General features: G+C 45.7%; 1 protein-coding gene across 1 annotated transcript in view; it reads left to right on the top strand.

Moving 5' to 3' along the window:
• MTUS2 (microtubule associated scaffold protein 2) overlaps nt 1-27013 on the top strand; it is a 329597-nt gene that overhangs the window by 295526 nt on the left and 7058 nt on the right. Inside the window, exons 9-15 of the mRNA XM_064441072.1 lie at nt 494-560; nt 7403-7617; nt 13294-13399; nt 15243-15316; nt 16939-17037; nt 19266-19385; nt 22020-22117. Of these exons, the coding sequence (XP_064297142.1) occupies nt 494-560; nt 7403-7617; nt 13294-13399; nt 15243-15316; nt 16939-17037; nt 19266-19385; nt 22020-22117 (779 nt within the window). The remainder of the gene's footprint in view (nt 1-493; nt 561-7402; nt 7618-13293; nt 13400-15242; nt 15317-16938; nt 17038-19265; nt 19386-22019; nt 22118-27013) is intronic.

Genomic DNA, 27013 nt, shown 5'->3' with positions numbered 1-27013 from the left:
TACAACGAAGATGGAAACTCCCTTTTTACAAGGAGTCCCATGGAGAGGACAAGGGGGAATGGACACAAATTGCTCTTGGGGAGGTTCCGATTGGACACCAGCGGAAAATTTTTCACATTGAGGACAGTCACCCCTTGGAATAATCTCCCCAGGGAAGTGGTTGACTCGGCCACGCTGGACACTATTAAGAGTCGTCTGGACAGGGTGCTGGGCTGTCTTGTCTAGACTGTGCTCTTCCTGGAAAGGTTGGACTAGATGATCCCTGAGGTCCCTTCCAACCTGTGATTCTGTGATTCTGTGAAGGCATTTGTAGCCAGTGAGTTTTGGCTCCTAAATTTGATTTAAAAACTGAATGAGTTAATTAAAATACCCCCTGCCCCTGAAAAAAAAAATCTCATGGATCAATCTAATCTGCTTTACTAAATTAACATGTGAAAATGCTTAACTGGGATAAACCTGGGAACTATACATATTTCTCTCTCTTTTTCCTTAGAATGAAAATGCCCTTGTGAAAATAAAGGAGTTAGGCGTCGAGCTTGCAAAGATCAGGGATGAAGTTGGTAAGTAGTACAAGCAAAATGATAACAAAAGTGATTTTCTCACTTTACACAAAAGCAGTTATTCCCTGTGACCTGGTCCTGGGGAACCTGCCTACATGTGATAGTGTCTTCTGAAGCCCAGTGGCAAGGAGTGGCTTTGTAGGGAACCGTGATTTTACCTCTGCTGTGGAGATGGATCTGTCACCACACACTATGGAGCTCGTTGTGCACCACCTTTACTAGACAAACGGTTCTTCATAAATCCATAGCTTCCATTCCCAGACTATGTACCACCACTGCCAAGGAGAAAGCACAGCGTGATGAGAAGCGGGAGCTTGGGACCACTGTGGTGCATGGTGACTGGGGATGCATCACTTTTGTACATTTGCCTGTTTTGCAGTTCAGGTACAAACTGAAGGCCACCAAGCCCAGAACTTGCTTGTTAATATCTCTAAGCTCTCTTCCTGGTTGAAAGATGGCAGAAGCAACGTGTCCCATTTGGTCTGTGTATTCTCTGTGTATCTGCATGCACCACTTTTCCTGCTTGGTTTCTGGTCTAGACAGGAGAGACAGGGACGGTGTAAAGATATTGTAACTCTTGAGAGAGAAGATGGGCTTCAGCCAAAAGGCTGAGTTCTGTTGGTCTTAAATATCTCCCAAATGGGTGTGACATTTAGTTCATCTAACCCCGGGCAAACAAAAGGAGGAAGAGCAGCTGGAGGGAGAACCACTGGGGCAGGGGACACCCCTAGTACCTAAAGGTGGTGGAACCACTGATGATTGGAGCTGTGAACAGGGGGGACCTCTCAGCTTTCCCTGCATGTGGGATCCCAGGTGCTGGGTCACACATTAAGCACAGATTGTACCATGTTGAGGGAGGGTGATTTGGTTGGCAAAGGAGGGCTCAAGCCAAACCGCTGTGAGGTGGGCAGAACTGTGAATCCTCTCTGTGCTTTGTCTTCACCTTGCCTATGGCAACCCACTGCAGAAAAGCTGAGCCCAGCCCCTTTCTGATGCCCAACAGCTTGTGTCCCCTGCTGTGCCCCTCTGAAATTTTTTGGCTGATCATAATTTCATAGAGAGATTTAATGTCCCGATGGCCAGATACTGCAGCAATAGCAAAATAGCATTTCCAGTTATTCCCTGATGCCTGCCTTCATCCATCCTCTGCATCTCCACAGCCCTCACAGAGGAGTTGTCGCCACTGGTGCATTCTTTAGGCAGGGACATATAAAGCGCTCCATTGAATACCCACTTCTCATTTGAACGTCCTACCTCTCTCTAGCTGATTCGGTTTGCTCATTTTCATGAGTACTTTTGCAAATGGTGATAACATGGGAAGGGAAGAGAGATACAATGTTGGAGGTAAAGAGCTCTGCTTCCATTTACACCATGTTTGAACAGCTAAAGTGAATACAAATCACTGGTGGTTTATTTGACAACAACCATCATAGGTGGTTCTATGAAGCAATTTAGGGAAAATGACAGAGCACGTTATTTTGACTACAGCCAAGTTGTAGTTCTGACTTGTCGCAGTCTCTTTGATAGTAGTCTCTTATTAATTTAAAAATAACCAACCCAGTTAAACAGCATGGGTGTTGGTCAGAAATTCCTGATTTCTCATGTGTAAATTCACCATGTCAGGCTCACTGATGCAAATGCCTGGATGAATCAGTAAAACAAGGCTGGACAAGCCAGGGTTGATACAGGCAGTGTGTCCGACATTTAGTTGTTTAGGCAATAGCTCTAATTCAGAATTATAGTTTAGGTGCTGAAAGTGCTTGGTTTTGAAAGTATGCAGTCTTTGTTAACGTCAACAGAAACTGCAGGATTCTGCTATGCAAAGCAATGAAACTGTGAAATATAATCTACTGTTCAGAAAATTCAGAATGTATTTTTAAGGAAACCTCTTTTGGTAATAAAACCACTGCTGAAGCGATAGGAGTGATGGAGCGTGTATAAAACCGCCTAGGGAGACCTGCACCCTTCTGCAGCCAGGCAAAATATTTAGGTTCGGATAACACTGTCCACCTTTACCCTCAGCACTGCTGTGAAGTATCACACCTCCTCTGAAAGCAGCATGCAGTGAAAAAGGAAAGTGTTTCTCCCTTCCCATCTCTGAGGAGGAATATGGTCTCTCTAAATGCTGAGGACTTGCTATTTTACACAATAAGATTTGCTCATGTGTTTTGCTAGAAATACCAAGGCTAGAAAAACATGACAAGCAATCATTCTACACTCAAGACGCCCATCTTTATAAATTATAAATATAAGCACTTTTCAGCTGCAACACTGACACTCCTGGAATAGAGAGGTTTTGAACACCGGCTGTTTCCCTTCAAATGAATCGAAATTAAATGTCAGAATTACCTGCTTTTTTGCTGTTAGACAAATGACATGTGAAGTGAGTTGAGAGGAGGTGTGGACATGCATAAAAACCTAGATGAATGGCAGATGATCAGATTTCAAGTTTAAAGTTTGTATTATCTGTGTTCATGAGAGTTTAAAGCCAAAGCCTGTGTGCTGCCTCCTCCTGGGTATGCCTCCCAGTCAGAGGACCCTTAACCTGAGTGAGGTGGCTGTGATTCGTCTGTGAATTTGTAGCCAAGGGTCAGGAGGAAGAGCACAGTCTGCATGGTTTGCTGTCACTTTTGGGCAAAGAGCCCATTTCTCATGTCAGAAGCAGACAGCCCCTATGTGAAGCCACCTGTGACACCAGCCCCCCAGTTCCCACAGGAGTTACCCGCCTAGATGCAAAGCGCCGGGGCTTGGGAGGCTGGGCTGCAGCTCAGGCTCTGTTTGTATGGGAAGATCAGTCCATTAGTGACATCTCCCTTTCACTCACCTTCCCAGCCCAGCCTGAAATGTGTTTTGCTCATCTGTTGTGCACTGTAAAAGCCACTTTGTGCTCAGGGAGAAGGGAAGCAGTGGCAGCCGCTCTCGTTTAACTCAGCATGCTGTCATCCTTGGAAACGCCATGTTATGTCAGAGTTATTTCCGGCCTGTAAGCAGCAATTGAAAAACCTACAGAGAAGGATAAAGAAAACCAGGGTGTAACACTTCTCAATAGCAGCTGATGGCAGTTGTGCTCTCTTTGTCTTGTGCCATTTTTTCCATGCCAGTATTGCATTTATATAACTTTTCTTAGTGATTATTATCTTTTTTTCTACAAGAGGAGCTCACTTTTACAGTATCCATATCTCAATGTCTGGAAACAGGTCTTTTGTTCAGGCATCTGTTGTCAGGGCCCTGCTGGAGGCGATTTAGCCTGGTTCACCAGAACCACTTGCTGAAGCTACAGCTGGTTAAACGCTGGCTCCAGCAAGGCTGGCTCTCCCATGCTGGTTCCTGCTCCCCGGCCGGGTAAGGGAGCCACAGACCTTCTATTGGGCTGCATGGTGTCACCTTCTGCTACTCCTCTCCCAGTAGAGCCAGGCCAAAAGGTCCATCTCCTGTCTAAGAAGAGATTCAGTCTTTCCTCATCAGTCCTTGGCCTCATTTGTCTTGATCTGGGAGACTGTGGAAAGGATCACTCCTTCTTGTTAGAGGTGTTTGATATTCAGTATAGGGCAAATTTCCTGGGCCATGGCCTTATTTTCTGCCTCCAATAGTGTTTTTGGGTGTGTGGGGAATGTGCCATGCAGGCACTCTTTCCCTGCTTTCCTCTTCCCTCCATTTTGCACCTGCATGAGGGTTTGATTTGCAAGATGTGAAGAGTTTTGTATTTCAGGTTATAGAAAGTGTTTCAGATGGACTTTCTTTTGGTTAGAGCATGTAATTTCTGTTTAATATCTTTATCAATGATCTGGATGAGGGGATGGAGTGTACCCTCAGTAAGTTTGCAGATGACACCAAGTTGGGTGGGAGTGTTGATCTGATTGAGGGTACAAAGGCACTGCAGAGGGATCTGGACAGGCTGGATCGATGGGCTGAGGCCCATTGTATGAGGCTCAACAAGGTCAAGTGCTGGGACCTGCACTTTGGTCACAACAACCCCATGCAACACTACAGGTTGGTGAGGAGTGGCTGGAGAGCTGCCTGGCAGAGAAGGACCTGGGTGTGCTGGTTGACAGGTGGCTGAATATGAGCCAGCAGTGTGCCCAGGTGGCCAAGAAGGCCAATGGCATCCTGGCTTGTATCAGGAATAGTGTGGCCAGCAGGAGTAGGGAAGTGATTGTCCTCCTGTACTCAGCATTGGTGAGGCCGCACCTCAAGTACTGTGTTCAGTATTGGGCCCCTCACTACAAGGACATCGAAGTCCTGGAGTGTGTCCAGAGAAGGGCAAAAAATCTGGTGAAGGGTCTTAAGCACAAGTTTTTTGAGGAGAGGTTGAGGGAACTGGGGTTGTTTAGCCTGGAGAAGAGGAGGTTGAGGGGAGACATCATCGTTCTCTACACCTACCTGAAATGAGGTTGTAGTAAGGTGGGTGTCGGTCTCTTCTTCTAGGTGACAAGTGATAGGATGAGACTAAACGGCCTCAAGCTGCACCAGGGGAGGTTTAGATCAGATTTCAGGAAAAATGTCTTCACCAAAAGGGTTGTCAAGCATTGGAACAGGCTGCCCTGGGAAGTGGTTGAGTCACTGTCCCTGGAGGTATTTAAAAGACATGCAGATGCTTAGGGACATGGTTTAGTGGTGGACTTGGCAGTGATAGGTTAGTGGACCATCAAGTGGACTTGATGGTTTTAAAGGTCTTTTCCAACCTAAATTATTATATGATTCTATGATTTCATTGCCCAGCCCTCCCTGTGTGCTTAGTAATCTCATCAGAGAGGCTGGAGAGAGACGGGGTTCATTAGTGCTCCAATTTAAAGCCTGAATAAGTTTGAATTCTGCTGAACACAGAGCTGCTAGTGTTATCCCTTGTCCTCCAGCTCTGGGATCACTTTGCATGCTGAAGAAAATAAAAAAGCAAAAAGCAAGAGAGAGGGCTTAGAGCTATAATCCAAACTGCCAGGAGACAAGACATTTCAGCTAATGACCATGTAAATTGTGCCTTTCCATTTTGGGTATGAGGCACGTGGGAAAGCTTTCTATATGCCACTGCTGCGTTGCTAAGCTGACTGTTTCAGGCTCACTTTCTCTCTTTCTGTAAGGAGCAAAGAATTTGAAAGGGACGCAGAGCCCCTCTTAGTGCTCCAGAAGACATCAGGATCAGAACAGGACCCCAGTAGTGATATCTGCTGGACATAGTGAGCAAGTCTGGATATTGTTATCCAGTAAGCGTGGAAGCAGAGCTCTAAACATGGTGAAAAATAGCCACGTGATGAAAGGGATGGATAGGTTGGGTGCACAAACTACCTCACAGCTAATATGATCTGCTGTCACAGCTGTAGGTAACATCAACAAATTGTTGCTATCCTGAAAAAAATAGAGCACAGTCTGATACCGTAGTAGAAAGAGACACATATTGAGCAAATATAAGATGGCAGTCATAGGATAAATATGTTTTTGAAATGTTAAGAAGCTGTCTACCCAGTGAGGCACCTGCTTCTAGTTCACTTTTTACAACGCCATGCAGGTCTCTGCATGGCATGTGCATTTTGAAAGGCAAAGGAAGGATGAGTGGCTAATACAGATCGTATATTCAAAAGGTGATCATTTTTTCTAAACCAGCTATAGGTCTACATTAGAAAGAAGGTCTAGCAGTGCCATTAAAAAGACATGTCTTCTTCTCTAGCGTTGTTCTGAATGTTATGGTCACAATGATTTTTCTCACTTAACATGTTAGATCTTTCCAAGTGAGCAAACTTGCTCTTCAAATGTAGTCTGGTGACTTTGTCCAGCTTGCATCAGGTCTTCAATATCTGGACTGATTGCAAACATTCTTTAGCAAACCAAAAGCAGAGGACACAATATTTGTGACACTGCTGTCCTGGGACCTGGAGGACAATATAGGTGAGGAACCAAATGGGGAAATAGACTGAATATCCTTGACCTGATGGAACTGTTGGAGTTGCACCTCCTGGAATGAGTCGTAGACACAGTTGTGAGTTCAGAGACATGGTTGCTGGATTAGTTCACAAGAGTGAAAATTTCACATTTTCTGATTTCCTTCAGTACCAGCCTTTCATTTGCGCTCTCTGATTCCATGAAGCACACAAGATAGTGGTTTGAATATAAAAATATTTTAAGTAAGTGTGCATTAATGGATTCAAGAGGTCCTTGATGGAGCTGGCACAAAAGACAAGTTTATGGGGTGAGCAGCTTCTAACGGCTCGAAAATGGGATGTATGAGGTGCATCTGCTTCTCCTGGTCAAGTGGTCAGTCACACCCCCTACATAATAAGTGCACAGGGTGCACCTCGAGAGCCCAGGCATTTTCTGATACCCTGGCACATGACTGGAAGTGGGGACTTAGCCAAGACTGTGGCTTGAGAGGAGATAAGGAAAACTATGTATCCCAGTGGAAAGGCTTTCTGTCAAGTAATTGTCTCACATGCTATTTCTTATATCCAAGGCAAAGTAAAAGCCCCAAAGTGTCAATCTCTGGATCCAAGACTGTGCCGGCCAGGAGGGGACATCCAGTTGCCCTGCAGGTCCATGGATTTTCCTGCTTTGTATTATTATTATTATTACTACTACTACTACTACTACTACTATTATTGTACTTCATCAGATCCCAGTTTTGCATGGGCTTTTGCATACTCTGCAAGTACCTCTATTTAAACAAATGCATGTGTGTATGTGTGTGTGAGAGAGCAGGACAGAGAAAGAAGCAACAGCGAGAACTTGATGGATGAGATTCATGGGAACCCCAGCGTCAGCGAGAACCACTGTGCTCGGTGCTATACAAACAGATCCAATGTCACTGTTTGCTCCCGAAGAGTTCAGAGCCTGGCTGTATGGTCTTGTCTCCACAGCCCTCAACACAGTGAGATGGAAGAAACTACAGAGTGAGAAGGAGGAGCTGGAGAGGCGCTTTGAGGAGGAGGTGAAGCGGCTTCGCAGGCAGCAGCAGGAGGAGCTGCAGGCACTAGAGCAGCGGCTGCAGGAGGAATACAACACCAAGAAGGAGAGCCTGCAGGAGCAGCACAGGCTGCAGCTGGAGCAAGTCAAACTGCAGCATCAGGATCAGGTGAGTCTCTGCCTGTTCCCTTTGAAGAGCAGAACATGCCAGTACTGAGTGGGTTCAGGTAATTAAATATATTGAACACTCCAACATGAAGACAGTGTAACAAACTGATGACTGAAAAAAATATATTCCTATCTTTACTGTTTTTCCTTCCTATTATTCCTATTAGTATTTCTACATAGTAGTACATTACATTGTCTTCACATACTTCCAGATGTTTTACAACACAAATACTAAGACTAGCTCTGCTCCCTACACATACTTACTCTCCAACCCACCTACTGTAGTCAATTTATATGAAACCAAGGGTTGAACAAGAAACTGCTCAACACAGCCAGCAGAGCCCTCCCCATTGTTATTTGCAATGCTAGTTAAAGGGCTGTACAGTGAAGTGACAGGGCCCATGCAATACATAGGCTAAACATCAAGCAGATGATACACTCTGCTTTCCCTGATTTCTGCTCCACCGTTCAGTCTGACCTCTTAGCTTGTACGTCCAAAGCGTTTCTCCTTGCTTTACTTTCTGTACTACTACTTTAGTCTTATTTTTAACAGGTGGAGTGAAAAAACACTGTGACTCACCTATGGCCACCTCTCACATGGTGGCAGAACATCCTGCTCCAGGTTATGGCAATAATGCCTTTACCTGGCCTTTTCTCATTCTGCACTCAGTGAGCAGCAGATACAGTTCTGATTTTTCCAGCTGCAACTCTTACCCATTGCCCAGCATCACAGTTTGTGAGGGCTTTTCTCACACGAGTATCTGCCACACTCAGGTGTGCTCTGCAATCTGTGCTGTTGAGCTTTGACATGCCACAGCCCCCACTGCCGTGAGTATGCCACCCAGGTGTCTGATGCAGCGCAAGGGCCAGTCATCTGCGAAACATGAGCCCAGCCAACAGACCCCATGTTTGCCAGCATCGTTCTCTCCAACCAACCTGGGGATTTTGCCAATGCCCAGGGCAGCCGGAGGTGGTGGAGGGTGAATTTTTCACTCTATGAGGCAATGCTAATCAACAGCAACAGTGCAGTGCAGATGTGGTCTGTGAGGTGGATGGAGGTGACCAAAGGTTGAGGATGGGGTTTTATGTCTGCATGCTCTGTACCTCAGAGTATCTCCAGTGTGCATTTTGGAGCTGCTGCCTGAGGGCGAGGCTCCAGAGCTGCTGCTCCCCCTGCTTGTGCCCAGGGAGCAGGCTGACAGCAGGCGTTGTGGCGGGGTGCAGAGCACAGGCATGCCCCATCCGGTTCCCAAGGATGATGACAGCCCTCGCCATGGGCTCAGAAGCAAGCCAGCCCCATCAGCAGAGCATGTGCCCAAGCTAATTTAGACCATTTAAGAAGTAAAGGCTGGTGCAGCACTGTGTGGCCATAGTTGAAGCACCTCGAGGAGGCAGGGAAAGGGGCTAGCCTGCACTGAGCTCATAGGAGAGGACAGCACCAACACAGCACAGCAGAGACGGCAGCCCACTGTGTTTAGTGTCACTTACAGCTAGTAATAATAGCTAAAAGTATTTGTAAAAATGGAAATGACACTATTTACTGCCTGTACTTGATGTACTGTAAAACACTCCTGGGATGGGAGTGTAAATGCAAACTGACTTGGTGATAGTTTTATGTCATTCATGTCACAACCCCCTGGTGTTAGATTTATTGTGTAACACCAATGGTATGCCAGGGCTGGGCGCAGTGTGGTCCTCACTGGCATGTGGGTCAGACAGCCATGTCAGACAGACACACGGCATCCCAGCCTGTGCCCCAGAGTGTCTGCTGCCCTGGGTACCCCCATGAAATGTGGTTTGATACTTCAATGGGAGGGGTTGAAGATCTTTCACTGGTTTTTACCTGTTTTAATTGCTGTGCCGGCTAGTTGTAACTGATTTGCAGGCTTGTAATGTGCAACACAAAAGCTTTATGTGACTGGGCTGTTTTGTCCCAGACAAACTACCTTTCTTTTAGTGCACTGATTTTCAAAGATGCATTAGAAGGTTCTGTCAAATAAGTTTTCATGTTCTAAATCAAATTTTTCAAAATCTTTCTCTGTAAATGCTTAGAAGCTGTGTCAAGCCATGTCTTTTGGCTCTCGCTTCAGTTTATGCACAATGGTTTTCTTGCAATGCCCCTCAAATTTTCTGCATTGCTTTGTGATATGAAGGAGGAGTCGTGTTCCCAAAAGCCTTGGCTTTTTTCCGTTTCACTGTGTCAATGTGTCAGTTTGCCTAGTAGAAGATACTAGCTCTAGCTGAAAACCTTGCCTCTCCTGAATCACCAGACATCAACATTTGTGAAGGAATTTGTTCTGTGACTTAATTTTTTGCTGAGATAGTTTATGGCTTATCTCTGCTACCCTTTGAAGTATTTCTGCAAGCTCCCAATACCACAAGAACAGATGGTGGGTTTCTTCCCCTCAGGTTGATCGGCACAAGAAAGGGTTGTATATGTCACCATGGGACTTGACTAGAAGTTAACTTAGTTTTATCATGTTCTCATCTATTATGGTTCTATTCAGCACCACACAGAAGAAATGGAAACACATTTCTCCCTCTGTGGGGCAGATAGTTCTCCCTCCTCCAGCCCCTTGGTTTCCTCCAGAGCTCTTTGTTCCCTGAATTACTGAAGATAACACAAACATTTCTCTCCTCTTTGAAAGTGCTGCTGTGACCCTAGTATCTCAGAATTTAAGCCCATCTTTTCAATCCGTGGCTCCATTAGCATCTCGTGATGAGTCTTATCAGGCTTTTCCTTTCAATTCCTATTCTGCCGTACACCCATCCTGTGTCAGGCACTCTTGGATTGGAGGAGGCTGACAGGACAGGTTGGAAAGCTGCTTACCGCAAAAGATTCCTGGCAAAGGAAAAGGAGAACTTTGTTAGTCTAGGAACCAAGCTGCACGAGGAATAAGGATGTCTAACAGCTGCTGACCCAAAGGGTATGTAATCCTCTGGTTCTTCCTTCCCCTACTCAAAGGAAGAGAAGTGCCCAGCTCAGAGCATGCCAAAAAGAGCAAGCCTGCTCAAGGGACCAGAGTCATTCAGCTCTGACGCTGTTGAGCTGGCACTGGTTCCAGCCAGCGTTAGAGCAGAAGCACCTAACACTTGAGCTAAAGAGCTCTTAGGCTGGACGTGAGAAAAGCCTTGTCCCTGAGCTGACATCTGCATTGGGGAATTTGAGCTTGCATTTCATGAAGGCAGTAACAATAACAAACTCCTTTTAACAACGGATCTGCATGTATTTCTGTATCCACACATCTAACCTGGAAGTTAGTCATTCCACTTTCATGGTTTCCAGTCACAACTTATTCTTCCACACTGTATTGCTGTAGTCACCGTTTAGTTTATCAGATAGCTGATGTTCCTTTGGATACACAGTTGTCAGGTTTTGGAGGCTCAGCTGTCTCTGAGGAGGTGAGGCAGCTCTTTCAGTGTAGCAGAGCATGAGAGACAAACTCCTTACCAACCAGATATGTGTGCCAATGCATCCCAATATTTCTCATATCTCCTTGCAGCTAAGGGCAAACCTGCAAAGTAAAGCCTGCGATCCTGGCTTGCCAGTGTTTCTTGCTGAGCTGCTCAGCTCAAGCTGTTTTGTCAACTTATTGAACTTCTCCCTCTACAGCCTCCTCTTGATTTTACTTTATTAAACCTTAAAAATACCACCTGATCTTCTTTTTATAGACAGAAATAACCATGATATGGGTTAAGTGAGTTGATCAAGGCTGTAGAGTAAGTTAGCAGCGAAGCTGGAATTAGCATCCAAAAGATCTGCTTCCCAGTGCCAAGTAGACTATCTGCTATGAAAAATTGCAGACAGGAGGCCGCACTGGAAGATTAGAAGGAGTCACACAGAAGACAGAAAAATCCCTGTAGACCATTTGGAACATATTAATTGGCTTTATAGATAAATAACCTGCCAAGGATAGTGGCAGCTAAAGGAGACCCCTTCACCTTCGGAAGGCGTTGGAGCTGAGCATTATCATTCCTATGGGGTGCTGCTCAGCTGAGAAACAATTAGAGCATGAATAAAGACTTAAGCAACGGTGAGGTAAAGAACATGGCAATGCTCATGAGGTTTCAGTGCACAGACATCATATACAAGGACATGTGCTCTGGGGAAAGTCAAGTCATAGTCCTTATCCCATTAGCAGCCCATTGAGTCATCTAGCCCCTCTTTCCCTGCTCTTTCATGCAATACATCAGCAGGCTGAGTCCCCATTGTTTTGCAAACAGTTCTTCACCACTGAGTTGTCTCCCACATTATGATGAAAATGAGTTTGGATAATTTTAAATTCCGTATTAAATGTCTATCTTTCATTCTAAGAGCCTGCTTTCTCCAATATGGTTGGAAATTTTTCTTCTGTTGGATAATCTATATGTTTGACAGTTAAATGCAGTGAAATAACATTTATTCCAGTCAAGGCATGCTCAGCTGCAGTCACTTTCTACCATTTTTTAACATAACAGTGAGTGAAAAAGCTGTTTAAAGTCAAGTCACTCTGCAATGAACAGCTGTTTCACTGTAAAAGTAAAATAGTTGGAACCTCTGCCTTGCTAGATATCCCAGATAATGTGTTAAATGTAGGGAATAAGGTCTCTGTGATTACAAACCCCGGAAAAGCTAATTGATGCATTGTGTTCAGAAAAAACTCTACACCGCTGACTTAACCTTGATCACCTTTTTTCACTGTATTTGCTTTAATGATGCATAGCAAAACACCATCATCTGAGATCCCACTTTGCCTTTAGCCAAGCCTAGTAACAAACAATGTACTGAAGGAGTTCCAAACCCATCAGGGGCACGGGAAAGCAGGCTGCCCATGGCCCTGTTCCAACTCTATCCTTTGCTCCCATGATATCTGTGTGCAGTGTGGTGTGCGGTGTAGTTTGCTGGGCAGTTTGCAGCAGCAGGACCTCTTTCTGCCCTCAATATGAGATCAGGAGAAAGTGTTGTTGCTTCACTGTTGTCTTGCTTACTTCCACACCAACCTGAAAACTCTTGTGTCTGCACTGAAAAAAGTCATAACCTTCATCAGTTTATTGGATGTGGACTCAAAATATGATTCAAGAGGACTTAGGAATTTGTGCATTGATGACTTTGTAGGATACTCTTTTTCAAGTAAAAGGGTGATAGATTGCAATTCATTTTACAGACCTACTGGTAATAATGTCAATGTTTCACCAGAAATAAATATTTTATAACTATGAAATAATTCATTGGCACTTCCCATGGAAGTTAATTCAAGACCCTACCATAAAAATCATTGCAGCAAAGTGCCATGAAGACAAAAACCAGGATGGCTCAGAATGGTGCGTGTTTATCTGACCATCAGAGGGAGTCGGGTCATTAATATAATTTAGATTAATGGAATGTTGAGATTTCTGAACATATCATAAATGGCTTCTTCGCTTAAGGGCTTTTCGGCCTTTTGCTTTTATATGTACCTCTTTTTTCACCATTAAGTTAAAAGGATAAAGATACTATCAGCAGTAACCACATGCTACCACTCAAGCTGTCGACATGCCTGTTTCGTAATTAATAAAACTGGCTCAGGTGCTGGAAGTGTCAGGCTCGGTAGATCCCTTCACTGTTCCCAGCTCGCTGGAGCCCTCTAACAGTGGCTGGTCAGTGTGCCACAGTATGTCTAATTGTGCCTCTTGTCTCCGTTCACTGTTGTTGAAACAGGTGGAAGATATCACAGCTGTACATGAAGCTGCAATGTTACAGTTGGAAAATAACCACATAGTTGCCATTACTGTACTGCAGGATGAGAACGACTGCAAGATTCAGGGTAAGCCAAAGTCAAGCCAATGGCTACAGCGCTATTGCGGAGCAGGAATTAGAGCTGTAGTGACATTGTGTAAGCCTGGATTTTCTTCCTCCAGAGCAGATAAGAAAATTTGTCTTAGTCTAGTGCTTTCACGTGGGGTAGACCACCAGGTCCATGCTAGGGGTGAGGGAGAGCTGTGTCAAGTATATACAGCACCTAACTCGGACCTGAGTCTATCTGAGGGGTCTTTGGGCCAGAGATAAGGCTTTCTTTATGGGTTGCTGAACATAGAGTGCAAATTCCACCTTACTTCACACACAGACTTTTCTCAAGAGCCTAATCCTCGGGTGCTCAGGAGGCTACAGCTCACTGAACGTCTCTGAATTTAGGTGCTTAAATACCTACAGTGCTTCTAAAAACAAGACTCATCATTTTCAGTAGCAAAAATCTGGCCATGCTGAGCAGACCAAAGCCACGTGCTGGTGCAAATCTGCACCTCAGCACGGTTGTCTTTATTTCGTGTTACAATTTTTCTATGGGATTTGCTGCTGCAGACAGAGGTGTTTCCTCCCTACCAGTTCAGTATCTATCATGCTTTAGCTGATATTTAACAGCTATCTGTACAATCTCCCTCTTTTTTTTTTTTTTTTTTTTTTGACATAAGCGTAAAGGTCTTATTTTTAAATAGCTGTAGTAGATTTTCCACAGCTTTCCCCAAACAGCCATATTGCTTCCCTCTGCAGTGTGCCAATTAGAGACAGTCCAGAGCATAACATGAGATGAGAACAGTCTATTCCCCTCCCCTGTAGGCAGTATCTGGCATACTATTTTTAAATTAACATACACAATTTTGAAATTTTAAAAAAAAAAAAAAAAGAAAGAAAAAGCTGCTCCTTGCTTGAGGATATTCTTATCTGTCCATTTTTTTTTGTTAGTATTTTCTCAGCTGTGGTTTATCAAGGCTCTGGTGGCCTAAGTTTGTGCTCCCAGCTCCTGGTGTGGGTATGAAACGCCCTCCTGTGCATGGAAAAGGCATTGCAGCAGCTGCGGTCTGGTGTGCTCTACAGGGCACTAGAGCATTGGTATTATTACTGCTGTTATTGTGGTTAGTGAGCAATGGTTAGAGGGCAGAACACCATGGCATTGGGGATAAAGACACAAAAAATAGAGTGTCCATATACTAAAAAGGTAGGTGCTACTACTGTACTGAATGACAGTTTGATGCCATTGGTTCAGGTACTAAACTTTATTCCAATTTTGTTATTAAACTTCCAGTTATTGTTAAGTCCAGGGTGAGTTGTTCTAGTAGGGAAACCTTTAATCATGTAATATAAATAGAGGACTTCTTTGTCTTCGGGCTCTGTCAGCCTCACTAATGGGATAAACCTCACAGGTTATCTGACTCAGGTCCTGGAGAAGTACTGTCATTTGCATTTTTGCATCTGAGTTGCTGCCTGCACCCACATACACACCCCGCTATCGCCCCAAAGAAACTGCAACCCAAGCTTTTAAATATATCTACTTTAAAAATCTTTGATTTGGGGGTACTCACTCTGAACAGGTAAATGACCCATTATCAGACTGACCCTTTTCAGATCAGAGCCCCTGGGAGCCGGGAATTCTGAAAAATCAGAATCTGGTCATGTAGAAAACAGAGGTACCTGCAACCAGTGAATGATCAGGAAATCCTCATCATCAAAATAATGTGTCAAGAGGTCACAGAGTATATTACTATCAGTTTCCTACTCAACCTCCATGCTCTAAAACTGCATCCTGAACTGTGCTTGGCTCATGAAGGCTGTGCTCTCGGACCCTGGTTTGCTGGACTTCACTTAGCAATGTCATGTCTGTGTATCTTCCCCAGAACTGAATGATGCTCACAAACTGGAAAAGGCACAACTGGAAGAGAATTTTGAAAAACTGCGGCTGTCACTCCAGGTTAGCAGTTTCATTATTTCCCATCCCTGTAATGATGTTGCGGAGCAGCTGATGGGGCATCCCCAGCTCTGTTATCAGCTGCCAGCACACCAGGCCATTGCTTCTTACTGGGTGTAGTATCTCTTGTCCTCTGCCTGTCCAAACTGGGATCTAGCAGCAAAGGTGCCCCCTCAGGTTTTTTCCTCCCCCTTGGCTGGTTCAGCAAAATACTAACCATCTGAAGGAGAAGAGAGGGCAAATCTAAAGGGAAGAAAAGGCAGCTGGACAAAGCAAAGAAATGTCCTTTTGACCCTGATGTCTGCTGGCCCAGCACAAGGAGCAAAGCTGAGCTCTTCCCTGCATGGTGGGGAGAGCTCCGGCACCTGCAGTGGCTGTGAGCATCACCTTGTCTGCACGGTACCCTCCAGCAGGCACCCCTGGGGCTCCAAAATGCTGACCTCTCTCTGCCTGGCCTTGTGCCTGTGCTTTAAACTCTTCCCTGCTGCCTGAATGTGGGGGAGCCAGTCTGGCAGTGTAGACACATCTCCATTCCCACCAGAGGGAATGCGGTCCCTAATAGGGGATGCCCTGGGGCTGGCCCTGCTGTGCAGGCAGGCTATGGCCAGCTAGGGTCAGCCCTGCACATCACATCTCCCACATCCCACTATTTAACACCAAGCTCAAGATCACCTTGGCTTTTTCAGTCCTTCTAATAACTCCATGCTGTTCTCACTCTCTAGATGAAGAAATCCCAAGGAGGGGAGGGCAGGAGCGTGCCTGTGTGATTCATGCTAAGTTTGGAAATCTTGTGTGAACACGTAAAGATGCCACAGAAAATAATGAAAGCTGTGTTTGATTTCCTAGGCAGAGGTGAATTAAAGTTTTGAAAACCCATGACTAGCACATATTGTTGCACACAGCAACTGTCACTGCCTTCCTTATGCGGCTGTGACAGTTTGAGGCATGTCAGCAGTTTTGCAATAAGCACTGATGTAACATTACAGCCAAGAAATTGCATATACAAAAGATGAGATTACCAGTTTCACAGCAATTCTGGGTTTTATGAATGCTGTATATAGAGACGTAACAGGAATGCCTTTGATGGTAACAGAAACAAGATTGCTTAAAATAAAAAGTTGTTCCTGTTTCTAGCTCTGAGATAAAACAGCAATCGTTCAAAGTCCACACCACTAATTCATCATAGCTTATTACCACATTAGGAGCCTAGAAAGGTGAAGGAAGCAAGGATGGGGTATCTACTGCCTCATTCAGACTCTACGGACCCCACAAATGGTCTCTTTCATGCCTGCGATATAAATGCTAGCTCCTTAAGGAAGGACATGCTCGTTCTCATCCAGCCCAAGATGATGGGGTGATTTAGCATCAAAGACCTTTCATGAACTAATGCCAGCCAGTGTCAGTTAGCTGCAGGCATTGCAGGGATTCTGGGATTCCCTGAGGCACTAGGTTATCAAAAACGTCATTGTACGTTCAAGTGGCCGCATGTAAAAAATACCACCTTGTGGAGATTTCTAAGCCTTGTTCAGCACCCCTGGTCATTTCACAGTGCAGACTGACTTGTATGAATGCAAAAGGGGTGGTAATACTGTTGGTGTGTTCGTTGGTGTGTCTCCCCTGCCAAGGACCAGATAGACACCCTCACCTTCCAGAACCAATCTCTTAAGGCCAAAGCAGACCGATTTGAAGAGGCTCTGAAGAAAAACACTGAGGAACAACTGAAGGTAGGTGGCACTACACAGTCATCAAGATATGTGTTTCTAAGACTTACATCACGCAATTCACAGAACCACACAGAATCAAATAATAGAGTTGGAAGGGACCTCTGGAGATCATCTTGTCCAACCCCCCTGCTTGAGCAGGCACACCCAGAGCAGGGGGCACATGACCCTGTCCAGGTGGGTTTTGAATGTCTCCAGGGAAGGAGAATCCGCAGCCTCCCTGGGCAGCCTGTGCCACTGCTCTGTCACCCTCACAGGAAAGAAGTTTTTTCTCATATTGAGGTGGAATTTCCTGTGTTCCAGCTTGTGCCCATTGCCCCTTGTCCTGTCGTTGGGCACCACTGAAAAGAGTCCAGTCCCGTCCTCTTGATACCCACCCTTCAGATATTTATAAGCATTGATGAGATCCCCCTTCAGTCTTCTCTTGTCCAGGCTGAACAAACCCAGGTCTCTCAGCCTTTCCTCATAAGGGAGATGCTCCAGTCCCCTGATCATCTTGATAGCTCTCCGCTGGACTTGCTCAAGCAGTTCCCTGTCCATCTTGAACTGGGGAGCCCAGAGCTGGGCACAGTACTCCAAATGTGGTCTCACTGGGACAGAGTAGAGAGGGAGGAAAACTTCTCTCGACCTGCTGGCCACACTCCTTTTAATGCAGCCCAGGATGCCCTTGGCCTTCTTGGCCACAAGGGCACATTGCTGGCTCAGGGTCAGCTTGTTGTCCACCCGCACTCCCAGGTCCTTCTCAGCAGAACAGCTTTCCAGCAGGTCAGCCCCCAGCCTGTACTGGTGCCTGGGGTTGTTCCTCCCCAGGGGCAGGACCTTGCACTTGCTTTTGCTGAATTTCATCAGGTTCCCCTCGACCCAGCTCTCCCGATAGCAGTGGGATCCCTACCCCAGGGGCTGGGAAGGAAAGTCCCAACCAAAACTCCAGTTCTTGAGCTTTGAGGATGAGTCAGAAATCTTAACTTAGGTCCATAATTTTATGAGTTTACTTCTTTTTCTTTATTCTTTCACCCAGCATGTGTAGCTCCGTTTCCAAAATATTGCATTAACTCCATATAGTATGTTCTTACTGCTGTCTATTCTTCTTTCCCTTCTTCCTCTCTTTCTCTTTACTCTTTGTCTTTTCACAATTAAGTTTCTTTCTTGGTTTTTTTTCTTCCTTTGTGCCTTCTGAACCAACTTCTTTGAAATCCTCTGTATTCCCTCACTTTATTCTGGACTTGCAGGGGACAGACCTGTCATATGAAGTATTTATTCAACAGTTGTCTATCGCAGCGATGCTGTTTATTTACAGTGTATAACTAAACACACACTGCAATTACTGATCTGAAATGAAATAACTCTGAAATGACCCTCCAAGAAGAGGTTTTTTTTTTAGCTTGGGGCATTTCACTGTATTCACAGCACAACCCCATGGGCAGCTGTATCAACATGACAGAGGGGACAGAATTAAAATAGTGGGGTGAGCAAGGGGGTCAGTGAGTTTTTAGATAAGATAACTCCTCAGGAAAGGAGCGCAAATGTTTGAAACAGGCTTGGCCATGGGAAACAGGTAGCACCAGTCCCTTTCCACCTCTGCTGCAGTATTTAATTTACATGAAAGGGATAGTCTGCTGTGCCACAATGATGTTAATGCCAAGTACAACCAGGCACTTCACTGGAGTGAGTTACACCAGGAAAAATCCAGAACAGCTTAAGTCAGTGATAGTATTTCATCAGTATGATTCAGAGCACACCTTTTGCCCATGAGTTGAACCCTAGTATCCCCTACATCTGAAGTTCTCAAGCAGACAAGGAACTTTTTCCCACCAGATCTGATCTTTGTTAACAGATACTATGATGCAGTGGTTTTCACCTTCAGCCTCCTTGTCTAGTTTCCTCAGTTTCATGTTTGCACTTTCCCCAAGCCAAAATCCCTGCACAATCATAAAACACCTCATGCAGTTCTCAAGCTCTGAGTCGCTGAACAACGTGGCATCCCATCCTTCTAGCTGTGAGGCTGGTCAAAAGAAAGGTACTGTTGGCTATTCAGCCAAAGGGATGGTCTAGGAAAGAATAACAGGGGGTTATATCAGGGGTATAACCAGATGGGCTAGGGAGGTCCATGTCCAGGTGGTTTTCACATCACTGAGACTCATAAACCACTGGGTACATTAAGGATGCTTTATCTTATGGCTGAAGATGCATTTATGGCTGACAGATATCCAGATCACTGGTATATTTCCTAGATTGTACGAGCTCCATATCTGCACTTAGAAAAAGATCTGAAGAGCTTAAAACATGTTCTGGAAATGAAGAACCATCAGATTCACCAACAGGAGAAGATGATTATGGAGCTAGAAAAACAGGTAAGCTGTTATTTTTCCTCCAGACGAAACATCACAGAGGTAGAAAAGTAAGTCTGGCTACAGCAGACGAACTTAAAAGGGGTGAGAAAACACATGAGGTAAGGGCAAGATACAAAGAGATTCATAAATGACTATATATTGTGTTGTTCCACAGCCAACCTACATAGCTGCTTCTACTCTACCACGTCTCAGGTTTTTACTCAGAAATTGGGATCTTTTCCCATCCCTTCATCCACCCTTGACACCCTTGATTTCTCCCACACAGCTGTTGATCTGTATTGCTGTTTCATGCAATACTGGCTGAGCCTGTACATTAAATAGTGAGGCGAGTGGTGTAGGAAGAATGGAGGAAGGAGAACTTTGTGGTACTCCAGGGCTTCATTTTGTACACCAGCCTGCACCATCTGCCCCTACAGGAGTCAGGTAATTACTTAGGTCTGGAGAGGGCAAGTGGAGGAAGATCAAGCTCTGTGTGTCTTGCTGCTGCTCATGCAGGCATTTAGGGAGCTCCCAGCCACGAGTATGAACTAGCAATATTCCGCAAGCAGTCTGTAGCAAGGCTCATGCTAGTAAAGGTCTCTCCAACCCTAAAGTAATGCTTTTCTGCAGCCTACACTGTTTTCTCATCCTTTGCTTGTGGGGATCCCTAACGAAGAACTCCCCGGTTCACCATCAATTATACTTTTTATTGGAAAGGGGATTAATTTTGTAAGGCATAACCCGCAGTGACAGTAAACATATAGTGTGGTGACAGGATGAGGCACTACCTCAGCTGGGGAGCCAGGACAGCTGGTTCAGCACAGCATTCAGCAAGATTTGTTTCCATTTACGGGGAAATTTGAGAACTCAGATGATTATTTTGCTGAACAGATGCTTGAGTAAGTGGTTGTAGAGAAAAGCGCCTCTTTACAACTGAGGCTTGTTAACTGCGCTGTTTCCAACACGCTGCTTCTGGAGCTAAGCCAGCAACTGAAAACATGCACTGTGGTGTTACACTAAAAAAAACCAAAAAAACAACAGCCTACATGTTTCCTGGTCATTTAGCTGCTTTTGCTAATTAACCACATACAAGCACACAGTCCTGCTGCTGCCCTTTATCACAGTAAAACACTGGCCCACTATGGTCCAAAGGTACAAGTGCTTTCTGTTTAAAGACTTACTTTTATAAGTGCCAGAACATCTACAGGGTGTCTCCAAATGCTCTGAAAGGTGGGGTGCCTCATGAGGGAGCAGGAGGACATTTCAAATACAGGGTCAGACTTGGCTGGCAAGAGAGACTCTGGAAATGAAGGTGGCAGGAGAGGAATGGTATAGGGTGGGGGCTGCAGTGGGGAGGGAAGGAGACGTACAGGTCTTCTCCCGTATTTCATGTTGACATCGTTACTATTTACTAAAACTATTGAGGAAGCAAAGAAGATGCCCGTGATGGTGATTCCTCTCTCAGAGCATTTCAAAATGGGGCCAGAATTCTTGTTCTACTCTAACAAAATATACTGGGATAGAACAGAATAGCTGAGAATTGGGAGTGTGCTTTACGGCTACCTGCATAGACTAGAAACCACTGCATAAAACCGATGCCTCTGCCATAAGGTGTGAGTTATTGCTAACTCCTGTGCACAATATCTTGGTTCTTTATAAAAGGTTGGGAAATTCAATAACCAAGCTCACACAGAGATAAGATTACCCTGTGATATCTTGTTTTCTTCCAAAAGTGTTGATTTCAGCAAAATTCAAACTGCTGGAAAACCAAGAACTAAGGTGATAAAGTATGTAAAATTCAAAACTTGGGAAAAACAGGGCATCTGAGGCTGTGGTACATGCCTGTAAACATCTTACTGAAGTTCTAATACACTGCTGTTGACACCCTCAAACTCTGTCCTTGAACTGTCCTGAGTAAAAGCTACCTACATTTGGGATAGAATTCATTTTTCTTAATTGTAGCTTAAAATGTCTAGTTTAAGCCTGTCATTTAAGCCAACATAGTCAGCAGTGGAGAAAAGTGTCTCCAAAGGGCAGCCAACCCCATGTGAAGGCAGCAGCAGTCTAAGGTTGCTGCTGGGCTGATCTGCTCTGGTGGGTAACTCTTTCCTCCCCATAACTGGGGAATCATAATCTTAGAGGCTGGACACCAGATATTTATGTCCAATGAGGTTAGTTGAGCTGGGTGATGTACATCATAGCACCTCACACTCCTCCTTCATCACTAGATTGACCACTCACACGACAGTGCCCTTTCCATGCTGGACATCCCCATGCTCCCTCAGTGCCACCAGCTCCTCATCCAAGAACAATGGCTGGTAACGCTGGTTCCCAAGGGATCAAAGTTGTGGCGGCACCACCGAGGAGGGTGTTTTATTTGCACTGGACAAAACAAAGACCCTCCTCCTCCTCAGTTAGAAGTAAGGGCTAGTTCAGCTCTGCCTCTGCTTAATGCTCTGCTTCCAACCCCACTTACTTCACCGGTACAATGTGGTGTGAGTCAGACCTCTAAGTCTCAGCTGCAGTCAAGATGACCATCTCCAGCTATCCTCAAATTTTAGAATTTGCCCTAGGGACAAAAAAATATAAAGAAAAAATCCTCTTGTATCAGGTGTTGGGCTTTCTTCAGACTTAACAAACCTTCTTTTGTTGCAGGCTGAAAAAAATTTAAAACTAGAAGAAAAAATCACCATGTTGCAACAGCAGAACGAAGAACTCAGAGCCAGGATTGAGCAAAATACTGTTATAACAAGGTTTGTGCTGATATTTTCAACCTGTCTGAGCTTGAAAGGAGACTGCAGATCTTAAATGCCCAAGGCTGATACATTTCTGAGGGGAAAAACTTATTTTCTCCTCAAAATGTATTGGTGTCCTGATCTGCTTGTTTTATCAAAAATCCTTTTATATCAGGGTTTGCTTACTTTAACATAAGGAAGGCTACATATCTGCCTGTGTGTTTCCATGATTTTGACATGCTGCTGAGACCAAAGTTACCAGTAGCTTCTGATCTCAGTGGCAGTGCCCTGAGACCCTTTAGTCAGTGGGTAACAAGGATGGGAAATGGGGCAGTTTCAGGAGATACATCCTAACAATGCCACTGTCACCCAGGCGGGTTATGCTTTGGTGAGTTTTTTCACCTGCACTGTTTGCACAGACAGTGACAAGGCTTCTTGTGTTAGGTGGTATAGAAATAGAGAAGAGTAGGACAGTCCCTGTCCCAGAGAGCCTATAGTCTGTGTAAGGCATGACACTGCAGCTGGAGCCTGGCAGAAGGGGTATAGGGGGAGATGCTAGAGCTGAACTTGTCCCAGCATACAGCTGCCTAGCTGTCATTGTTGCCAGAAATTATGCCATTGGCCTAAAAAGCAATTTAATTTTTAGCTGACTTTTTAAAGGTTCAGCATCCCATCTGTGATTTCAGTTTTTGTCCTTCTAGTGTCTCCTTTATCAATGATTCAGTCTTTAAAAATTGTCTCCTGCATGTAGATATTTTAAAAAGGCAGCATTGCTTGTACTAACGTTCTGACTGGGGTGAGGACTATGTTTCCTCTCACCTGACTGTAAATACCTGTAACACACATGTCACTGTCTGAGGTCAGTGTCTACAGTCTTTCTGTGGTTGGGGAGGAAAACCAGGAATTTTTAAGGTCTGGTTCACCAGACCAGTTTGAGACACCTGCTTTTGGGCTGGATGAAACGTGGTCTGGAAGGGGCAGTCTCTTTCCATGCCTGTGACAGCAGTCAGGGTGCCTGGTTCAGTGCTTGACATCTCTGCATTGCAGCTACCTGCCTCTGGCTGGGCAAATAGCACCCTCCACTCCCTGAAACCACCTGGCTGCAGTGCTTTGCTTCTTGCCTGTAACTACGTAGGTACTGGTTTCAAAAAGCATCTTTTGGGAGAAGTTCTGAATTTGAAGTTAGCCTGGAAAGTCAACTTAGAGGACAGCCATTTTCCACAGTAGCAGTCTGGGGACATCTGTGGGGAGAGCTATAGGGAGAGTGTCAGCCAGGACTTTAAAGTTGGAGTTATTAAAACATCCATTTTCCTGGCAGCGGTAACCACACCAACTGCTCGTTTCTGTTGTACTGACACTGCCTGGAAAGTGCAGCGTGAATGAGCTCGGGGAGCTGCCCTTGCTGAGGAACAGCATGGATTAGAGCTGTTTCTGCTGATTTGCAGTTTGGGTGGCTGCTCGGCTGTGGCAGCCCAGCAGCAGCAAGAGGAGGGAGGGGAGCAGGCGGGATGGGAGCCAGAGCAATGCCAGCCTTTGCAGCATGGCCAGGAGGGGGGTCCTGGAGGCACTGGGGGACTGAGGGGTGCACCTCAGAGATATTTCCAATCATATCCAAGGGCAGGTACAAAGGAAGGGAGAAGAGCCTTGCAGGTAGATCATGCACCAACTTTGGACACAGGAGCTCCACAGAGCCTCTGCTGGGACTTCCCCAAGCACTTGAATAAATCATCTGATTTCCCAACATCTTGGATTCTCTCTCCAAATTAACCAGCATTATTTTGGTCCTTTGGATTGGGTATGTTTGAGGAATGTTAGTTTCCAGCACCCTAGATGACCAGAAGGGTGTCTGGTCTCTGTTGGCAAAGCCCAGGCACACACTGACCTCTGAGCCTTTTGGATGAGGCTTTAACATGAGCTAAGGGCACAACTCAAGCATCTTCCCCTGCATCCCTATCACACTGGTGTGCCCCTGCATACATCTGGTTTTATGGCTGTGATTTGTTACAGCTGCTTAAATTGTCGAGAGGCTGGCAGAGGAATGTGTCTGCAGTGCTGGGGATAAAGGTTTCCCTAGCTGGGTTAGGTCTAAAATTGGAACATATGTCTCAACATACAAACTCACATAGTGAGAACACCCTTGCTGTTACATTGCCTCTCTTCCTTCTTCTTCTTGAATGATGAAGAGGGGCTGAATGGGCATCTGTATCTTTTATAAGCAGCAATGATGCATCTATCCATCTCCCTCCCCATGGTGCAGCATGAGCAGATACAGGGTGGCTGAGCTGAAGGCAGAGGCTTTGCTGAAGGATGCTGGCAATGCTGGCTGTGCAAGCTGCCCCCCTCTCTCTGGGTGGCATGAAGCTGGCTCTGTGGGTGTCTGGTCATGTCACATCAGGTGAGACTGCATAAATTCCCAGCACAATGTGCATGAAGCTAAAATAAGCAACACAAGCAGCAGCAACGTCTTTCCCCATCCGTGTACCTAAGCAGGTCTCTCTGGAACACATGTCCACATGCTGCATGGTGTGTTCACAGGCACTTGGCCGCAAGGCTCTTTTCTGCCCAAACATCTCCCTGCTTACCTGCAGGTCACACAAATAACTTGCAGCCTGCCTCTGTCAGCAAATTGCAGTGTATATTAGCACCACAAAGTCTACTGTGTGAGAGGCTCCGGAGGACGCTGATACCATGCATCCTACCATACCTTTAGCAAGCAGCATTCAACATAAAGGAGCCTGTTACATGCTGAGGGGCTGTGGGCTGTGTTTGCCTCCTGTCCAAGTAGTGCCTTTAGCAGAGGAGGGACCTGAGCCCTTCACCATCCTCTAAGGTCCATGCTGGTGTGATTAGCCTGTTCCCAGTACCCAGATGAGCTTTACCAGCTGAGACAGCCAGTCACACACTAAGAGCTGCACAAATGCAGGGAGGGCATGCGCTTGTCTCTTTTTTTCCCCTCAAAATGCTGGCTGGAAAAGGATCTAGTGGGGCCTTGTGCATAACTTGTGGCCTGTCTTATTAGGCGCTGCAAAATAAAATTTAATTCTATGTATAGCAAGGGGTTTCCTCTGGAGTCATTTCTCCAGGGGGAGCTCCCATGTGGAGTTTCTTGTGCCTGTTAGGCTGTGAGCTCATGCCACAACTGGTTCCCCAATTAAATCATGAATGGAATTTTCTTCCTCTACCAGGCAAGCAGTTTTCTGAAAACTTCTGCCAACTCGTGTCTTAATCCTTCAACTCTACTAGCCACTGCTTTGTGGTTCAAAACTTTTAGGAGAGTGGGAGAAGAACAGACATATTCTTGATCACCTGAGCTCCGTTTCTGTAGGAACTGAGGCTAAAAAAGCAGAAATTATTTAAAAATGTTTTTTAAACAAAATCAGAAATGTTAACCCCACCCTATCAGAGACTTTTGATGACAGAAAGGGAGTGGACCTGCAGTCCATGACATCTGCTATGGGCTTCAGGCTATACCCAGAAAAGGAGTTCTGCATGTGTGCATCCAAAATCCACACCCAGCTGCTGCTGAGCCCTGGAAATACCTAGTGGGGAGGTTAGGTGCCTCCCTGTTTATTTCTCAAAAATCCTAAGTTGCCTGTAAATCACGTTAGGCACATGCCCAGAGCTGCCCCAGGCTGATCACATTAGGACCTGTCTCGCGCCCAAGCGTAATGGGGCTGCAGAAGCCAGGTGTTCTTGCATGCATTCTCCAGGACAGTGGTGTTCCCAGAACATGCCCAAAGCACAACTTAATCAGGTCTGCCTGCACTGTCCCATTTCTTCTAAAACCAGTCACCCTGGTTGGATGACAGAAGGTCATCCATGACCATCCATGACACTGAGGTTGTGGAGTGTGTAGGAGATTTCCATGTCCCACCTCCCAGAAAGCCATCAGGGTATAGGGCATTCTGGGGAAAACACCTCCCTGGTCCTTGCTAGTGAGGCTTCCCTGGTGTTGGTGTCAGGAATAGAGGGTTTGTTTGAACCAAGGAGGAAGGAGCTGGAGAAGGACCCATAGCCTCATGACCATTTACAGAGGAGAGGGAAGGCCTCAAAGCTAAGCTACATCCTGCATCAGGACACCAGCTAAAACGGAGCATGGAGAGCGCGGACTCCTTTCCCTTTGCATGCAGTAGCAGCTGGTTTGAAGAGTCAGGGATGCACTTGCTCTTATCTCTTTGCTCTTGCTCTGCCACTCCACAAATGCTTGCTTGCTCATGGCACAGCTTTGGTGGCAGGGTTGAGAAGCAACGGTGAGAGTTACAGCTGTCCATAGAGTTGGGACTTTAGATTTTTGTCCTCAGTCAGACAGAAGAAGGCCTAAAACCCAAGACTATCCCCCTCTGGGGACCGCTCCATCTGCTGTGCTGCTCTGAAAAAAAATGGGACAGCATTGCGAGCACCTCTGGGATGTGAAACACCACAGGGCAAAGGTGGCTGGAGCCAGGCAATGAAGCTGGGGAGAAAGCAGGATTTAAAGAGCCCAGTTGCAGTTTTTGCTTCCTACCGGTTATCTGCAGGGGTGCCACTGCTGGGGCCGGCCGTGTTGGGTTGATCTCTGAAGCCCCTTGTCTTCCTGGTGCAGGAACCTGCACCTGAACCTGAAGCCCTGGCCAAGGGGTGGCATGTGCAGGGAGCCACAAGTGCCCACTGACCCAGAGCTCCAGGATCCATCTGGGGGTGGATTTGGCTCCATGGAGGTTTATGGGCACATTCCTGGGTAGAAGTCTTATGGGCACATTCCTGTCCTGCCAGGGAAGGCCATTGCGGGGAAAGAATGAGCACACAACTGCACTTTATCTCAGCGAAAATTTCCAGTTACCCTCTCCATCCCCTCTGTCCATGAGTGGAGAATCCTGGTCTTGCAGTGCACTGCAGCCTTGCATTTTTCCTACTGTCAACTATACAAATAAAGAA

This window comes from Phalacrocorax carbo, chromosome 1 (genome assembly GCF_963921805.1).
Source record: "Phalacrocorax carbo chromosome 1, bPhaCar2.1, whole genome shotgun sequence".
Classification (NCBI taxonomy): Eukaryota; Metazoa; Chordata; class Aves; order Suliformes; family Phalacrocoracidae; genus Phalacrocorax; species Phalacrocorax carbo.
The sequence above is the reverse complement of the archived record's forward strand: the minus strand, read 5'-3'. Positions and strand labels throughout refer to the sequence as shown.